The sequence below is a fragment of the Hyperolius riggenbachi genome, chromosome 12 (assembly GCF_040937935.1).
Source record: "Hyperolius riggenbachi isolate aHypRig1 chromosome 12, aHypRig1.pri, whole genome shotgun sequence".
Lineage (NCBI taxonomy): Eukaryota > Metazoa > Chordata > Amphibia > Anura > Hyperoliidae > Hyperolius > Hyperolius riggenbachi.
Window position 1 is genome coordinate 228008816 of NC_090657.1, and position 7121 is coordinate 228015936.

Consider the following 7121-nt stretch of genomic DNA (forward strand, 5'->3'; position numbering starts at 1 on the left):
TTACCTCCTGTCCTTAATTTCAGCATCCTAACCACTACTTGCCCTCCTGTCCTTAATTTCAGCATCCTAACAACTACTTACCCCCCTGTTCTTAATTTCAGCATCCTAACCACTACTTACCCTCCTGTTCTTAATTTCAGCATCCTAACAACTACTTACCTCCTGTCCTTAATTTCAGCATCCTAACCACTACTTACCCTCCTGTTCTTAATTTCAGCATCCTAACAACTACTTACCTCCTGTCCTTAATTTCAGCATCCTAACAACTACTTACCTCCTGTCCTTAATTTCAGCATCCTAACCACTACTTACCTCCTGTCCTTAATTTCAGCATCCTAACAACTACTTACCCTCCTGTCCTTAATTTCAGCATCCTAACCACTACTTACCCTCCTGTTCTTAATTTCAGCATCCTAACCACTACTTACCTCCTGTCCTTAATTTCAGCATCCTAACCACTACTTACCCTCCTGTTCTTAATTTCAGCATCCTAACTACTTACCTCCTGTCCTTAATTTCAGCATCCTAACCATTACTTACCTCCTGTCCTTAATTTCAGCATCCTAACCATTACTTACCTCCTGTCCTTAATTTCAGAATCCTAACCATTGCTTGCCTCCTGTCCTTAATTTTAGCATCCTAACCATTACTTACCTCCTGTTCTTAATTTTAGCAACCTAACCACTACTTACCTCTTGTCCTTCATTTTAGCATCCTAACCATCACTTGCCTCCTGTCCTTAATTTTAGCATCCTAACCATTACTTACCTACTGTCCTTAATTTCGGCATCCTAACCATTACTTACCTCCTGTCCTTAATTTCAGCATCCTAACCATTACTTACCTCCTGTTCTTAATTTTAGCATCCTAATGACTACTTACCTCTTGTCCTTAATTTTAGCATCCTAACCATTACTTGCCTCCTGTCCTTAATTTTAGCATCCTAACCATTACTTACCTCCTGTCCTTAATTTCAGCATCATTTCCTGTCCTTAATTTCAGCATCCTAACCATTACTTACCTCCTGTCCTTAATTTTAGCATCCTAACCATTGCTTACTTCCTGTCCATAATTTCAGTATCCTGACTAGTATCAGCAACCCAGAGTTAACCTTTACCCAACCAAAGCATCGGCCGCTAAGTCTGGAAGCGCGGTACCTAAAATAATTAGGATGATGCGCCAACTCCACCAGTTTCCACAAAGCAGTTAATTCTGGTGCTGTGACATCTGGTGCTTTGCAGTGGTTTCTTTTTTATATTTCTGTTTTATTTACCGTATTTTTCGGACTATAAGACGCACTTTTTCTCCTCTAAAATTTGGGCGAAAAAATCAGTGCGTCTTATAGTCCGAATGTGCCGTGTCTGTTCCCCCTGTGTCCTCCATCAGTGTATCCCTGTGTGCTCCTCCTTTTCTGCCTCACTTCCTCTGGGTCTTCAGTCATCCCTCCATTCCTTTGATGTTGGATGTCTGATTGTCCGTGTCCCCCTTTCTATGCCCGTCTCTGTCCCTGTGCCCTCCATGTCTGCCTCCCTGTATCTTCAGTCCCGTGTGTTGTGTCCTGTCGTCCTTCCTATGCCATCTCTTTACCGATGCGCATGTCTTCAGTCCTCCTCCTCCCTCCTGTCCGTGTCCCCCTTTCTATGCCATCCGATGCCCATACACACATAGCAGCCGGGTGCTCACCTCTTATGCATCCCACTGCCGAAGCCATACGCATCCAGCAGCCGCGTGCTTGCGTCCGATGTAATGACAGAGCAAACCACCAATCAGGCGGGGGGCGCTGCCCCAGACCGCCAATCACAGCCCTCACTGCTCCCTGCTCGCTATTTAATAGGACGCGATAGTCTCGCCGGCGGGACAAAGCAGGGAGCAGTGAGGGCTGTGATTGGCGGTCTGGAGCAGCGCCCCCCGCCTTATTGGTGGTTTGCTCTGTCATTACATCGGACGCAAGCACGCGGCTGCTGGATGCGTATGGCTTCGGCAGTGGGATGCATAAGAGGTGAGCACCCGGCTGCTAGGTGTGTATGCACATTGGATGGCATAGAAAGGGGGACACGGACAGGAGGGAGGAGGACACGGGAGGACTGAAGACATGCGCATCGGTAAAGAGATGGCATAGGAAGGGCGACAGGACATCGAGGACAGGAGGGACACGACGCAACACATGAGGACGGAAGACACATGGAGAAAGACATGGACAGAGACGGGCATAGGAAGGGCGGCAGGACATTGAGGAAAGAAGAGAGGAGGATGCAGGGAGACAGAAGATTCAGGGGAACAAAGTGAGGCAAACATTGAGAAGCACACCAGGGACAGAGACAAGGCAAAGGAAGGGGGACTTTGGAAGACAGGAGGGACAAGGACAAAGGGGGGCAAAAGACACAGGGGAACAGATACAGGGAGGCAGACATGGATGGGTACATGGGGACAGAGACAAGGCATAGGATGGGGAATGAGAACACAGGGGGACACTGAACAAAGGGATACAGGGGACAGAAGAGGTACAGGGAGGGCACAAGGGGAACATAATTGGGGGGGTGAAGGTCTATAAGATGCCCCTGCACCATGGACGCACCAAGTTTAGAATACCGGTAATTTTTTTCCTTGTTTTTTGCCCTCTAAACCTAGGTGCGTCTTATGGTCCGGAGCGTCTTATAGTCCGAAAAATATGGTAAATGTCAACATTCTGCTTAAATATGGGTCTATTCAGGGCCGGATTTAATATAAGGCACTGTAGGCCCGTGCCTACAGGCTCCTTGTGTAGGAGAGGCAGCTCCCCTCCTCAAATATCCCCCTACCTTCTGGGGGGGGGGGGGGGGGGGGAGTTAGTTAATTCTGGGGTGGGGGCACATATGGCTCCCTATGCTTGAGGAGGGGCACATCTACTGCCTAGATTAATGGGTTTTTCAAATACTGGGGAAAATCTGGCTACCTAGAAGGGATAAGGGAAGCCTACCTAATATTGGGGGGGGGGGGGGAGTTTAAAGCACCAGAACGCCTATGCCCACAGGCTCCTGAGCTGTAAATACGGCTCTGGGTCTATTAAATTCAGCCAATCACAGACCTTCTAAGAACTAGGGCCTCCCTATCCAGTGATCATCAGGGCACTAGGGCACCCCCTTCCAAGCACACTGAAGAAAGTGGCTACTCCCTGTTCAGGGACTTTCAGTGGGCTGGGAGCTCCCCATTCAGGGGGTCTATAGAGTTGCATTTCTAAATGTTGTGGGTCTCTTAAGATGTCAGTGAGGGGCTCTCCATCAATAAATCCTGGAAGCCTGTGTGACTGTCGAATCTGTTGGTTAAAGGGGAACTTCACCCTAAACAAACATACTGTCATTAAGTTACATTAGTTATGTTAATTAGAATAGATAGGTAATATAATTTTTTACCCACCCTGTTTTAAAAGAACAGGCAAATGTTTGTGATTCATGGGGGCTGCCATCTTTGTCATGGGGCAGCCATCTTTTTGGTTGAAAGGAGGTGACAAGGAGCAGGAGACACAGTTCCAACTGTCCTGTGTCCTGATCACCCCTCCCAGCTGCACATCCTAGGCTTCAAATGTCAAATTCAAAATGTAAAAAAAAAAAATTGCACCAAAACAGCAGAACGAGAACAACAAAATCAGAAATCCTATCATGCTTTGCACAGCATCAGGGGAAAAAAGCCCGGGCAGTTTTCTTCTGTGCAGCTAAAAATGAGGCTTGTATAAGAGAAACAAAGTTCTTAAGCTGTGAAACTGTTAAAGAGACACCAAGCCTTTTCAGTGCTGCTGAGTCGATTTTTAGTCCGGAGGTTCACTTTAAAGATTTTGGATGTCTTGGTGTTCTTCTGTCCTTTGATTCTGAAGGACTAACTGATGAGCTTACCATCCATGGTTCTTGAAGGTCTCCAGTGTGGAGGCTGTTCATCATTGACTAGTGCAGGGGTCAGGAACCTTTTTGGCTGAGCGAGCCATAAACACCACATATTTTAAAATGTAACTCTCTGAGAGCCATATAATGTGTTTCAAACTGCGACAATGAGCATGCGCAGCAGAGAGCTGTCCCTGTTGCCATGGTGACGTGTACATAGTTGATCCTCTGGGCAGCGGAAGTGTCAGACACGTCTTCAGCTTCTCTTGGGTTTCAGCAACATCAGCAATTTCTCAGAGAGCCAGACAGGAGAAATACCGACTAACAGCTTGTACAATTAGCTAGCTGATTGTGGGTTGATTCACTCTGTAGGATAAGATCCCCGAACTTTGGCCCAATAGGCTGCCTGTCAAGTGACAGGCAGCCTATTGGGCCAATCAAAATGCAGGGATCTCGTCCTACAAAGCCTATGGATCTGACAGGATCCAGGGAGCGCGAGTAAATTAGCAGTGCATGCTACAGCAGTAGCATTTTACTTGTGCTGCCACACTAAGCTGTGCTGCTTGAGCAATGTAGATTAGTGAATCAACCCCTAATGATTTGTCTGTGAGCCAGATGTAGCCATCAAAAGAGCCACATCTGGCTCCCGAACCATAGGTTCCCTACCCCTGGACTAGTGAGTTGTTTTTAGAATTCGTTGCAGCAGAACAATTTTATTCTGATGGCCTCTTGGCATTCTGTATTGTCTTCTAGGTGTGGCGTTTGCAAAGCTGTGTTCCATACTCCTTGTAAAGACAAGCAAAGCCAGTGTCCACGTTGTGTCCGGAGGAGGAAGTACCAGAATCCAGATGAGAAAGTGTGACTTGCCTGAACTTGGTCGTAGGCCTCGTCTCACTTTTGTGATTTGCACATCTCTGAAGCTGACCGTTTCCTGCAATGAAGAAGACCTGGATGCCACTTGTCACTTTATACCTGTATATAGGAGGTGTATATACTCACCACACCCTATGGAAGTTTTTGTACTATGTCCTATAGACGATCACATTGGGGAGAATCAGATGATTACTTTCTCCTCAGGAGCAGCCATTTACTGGTGATGACCAGTACATGTAGATCTCTCCATAGACATGAACACTAGCTGCCTTGGCGTGTCTTCATACATGTCTACATGCTAATAGTCTTCCATCAATCTACCAGTCATTGCCAAGTCACATCGTACTCTGTGTGTGTGAGAGAGAGAAGCTTTTTACTCTTCAGGTAACTCTCACTCACTAGCAACTGAAAAGTCACATATAGATTTATTTATGATTATTTTTCTGAAAATAAGGATTTTGTTACATGAAATATATTTCTATAGAGTCTTCTAATGTGTCATTCTTTTTTTTTTCATTTTATTTTTTTAAGTAACTGCATTCCTATATTAACCTGTGCTGGATATTCATAGGTCGAAAGCTGAGCCTCTTCATCAGAGTAATGCTTTGGTATCTGCACACCATGGAAATAAAAGGCTCCTCTAGTTTTTATCTGGTGAGAGACAAAATTATGATTAGGTAGGAGCAGAGAGTGAGTGTGGTGTACCTGGCTGCACCTGATGACTATATACAGTGCAGAGGCAAGAGCAGAGAGTGAGTGTGGTGTACCTGTCTGCTCCTAGTCACTATATACACCTATGTAGGCTGTTACTTCCAGTGACACATTTCTCACACTGATCAGAAAAAGGACACATTCCCAGTGCGCTCTGTGACGCCCCTGGCCACCTTTGCAGTACTGCACATTCATACCTGTAAGGATTGGTTTGCCAAACAATCTATAATTCTGGAGCGAATTGTAAAGATGGTCTGGGACTTGCTATACTTCGTATTGCAACTGCTGGTCAGGGATCGGCGTATGCGTCGCTGTCTGTCGGGGCAGGGATCAGCATGTGTGTCGCTGTTTGTCAGGGCAGGGATCGGCGTGTGCGTCGCTGTCTGTCGGGGCAGGGATCGGCGTGTGCGTCGCTGTCTGTCGGGGCAGGGATCGGCGTGTGCGTCGCTGTCTGTCGGGGCAGGGATCGGTGTGTGCGTCGCTGTCTGTCGGGGCAGGGATCGGCGTATGTGTCACTGTTGGTCGGGGCAGGGATCAGCGCGTGTGTCGCTGTTGGGGCAGGTATAAGTGTGTGTGTCGCTGTCTGTCGGGGCAGGGATTTGCTTGTGCGTCGCTGTCTGTCAGAGCAGGGATCGGCGTGTGCGTCGCTGTCTGTCGGGGCAAGGATCGGCGTGTGCGTCGCTGTTTGTCGGGGCAGCATCGGCGGGTGCGTTGCTGTTGGGGCAGGGATTGGTGCGTGTGTTGCTGTTTGTCGGGGCAGGGATCGGTGTGTGCGCGTCGCTGTGTGTAGGGGCAGGGATCGGTGTGTGCGTCGCTGTGTGTCAGGGTAAGGATCGGTGTGTGCGTCGCTGTGTGTTGGAGGCAGGGAACGGTGTGTGCATCTCTGTTTGTCGGGTAGGGATCGGCCTGTGCGTCGCATTTTTTGGGGGCAGGGATCGGCGTGTGCGTCGCTGTCTGTCGGGGCAATTATCAGCGTGTGCGTCGCTGTTTGTCGGGGCAGCATCGGCGGGTGCGTCGCTGTTGGGGCAGGGATTGGTGTATGTGTTGCTGTTGGTCGGGGCAGGGATCGGCGTGTGTGTCGCTGTTGGTCGGGGCAGGGATCGGCGTGTGTGTTGTGGTTTGTTAGGGCAGAGATCGGCGTATGTGTCGCTGTTTGTCAGGGCAGGGATCAGCGCGTGTGTCACTGTTGGGGCAGGTATAAGTGTGTGTGTCGCTGTCTGTCGGGGCAGGGATCGGTGTGTGCGCGTCGCTGTGTGTCGAGGCAGGGATCGGTGTGTGCGTCGCTGTGTGTCAGGCTAAGGATCAGTGTGTGCGTCGCTGTGTGTCGGGGCAGGGATCGGTGTGTGCATCGCTGTTTGTCGGGCAGGGATTGGCCTGTGCGTCGCATTTTTTGGGGGCAGGGATCAGCGTGTGTGTCGCTGTTTGTCGGGGCTGGAATTGGTGTGTGTCACTGTTTGTCGGGGCAGGGATCGGTGTGTGTGTAGCTGTTTATCGGGGCAGGGATTGGTGTGTGTGTCGCTGTTTGTCAGGGCAGGGATCGGCATGTGCGTCGCATTTTTGGGGGCAGGGATCGGCGTGAGTGTCACTGTTTGTCAGGACAGGGATCGGCATGTGTGCTTCACTGTTTGTCGGGGCAGGGATCGGTGTGTGCATCGCTGTTTGTCAGGGCAGGGATCGGTGTGTGTG

The 7121-nt window shown here is 49.1% G+C and overlaps 1 protein-coding gene across 2 annotated transcripts in view; it reads left to right on the plus strand.

Moving 5' to 3' along the window:
• The window catches only part of PLEKHM1 (pleckstrin homology and RUN domain containing M1), a 39819-nt gene extending 34605 nt beyond the window's left edge, over positions 1–5214 (plus strand). For both annotated transcript variants that reach the window (XM_068263781.1, XM_068263780.1), the window contains exon 12: positions 4605–5214. In XM_068263781.1, the coding sequence (XP_068119882.1) occupies positions 4605–4713 (109 nt within the window). In that variant the 3' untranslated portion in view covers positions 4714–5214. The remainder of the gene's footprint in view (positions 1–4604) is intronic.
• Positions 5215–7121: the final 1907 nt, after the last annotated feature.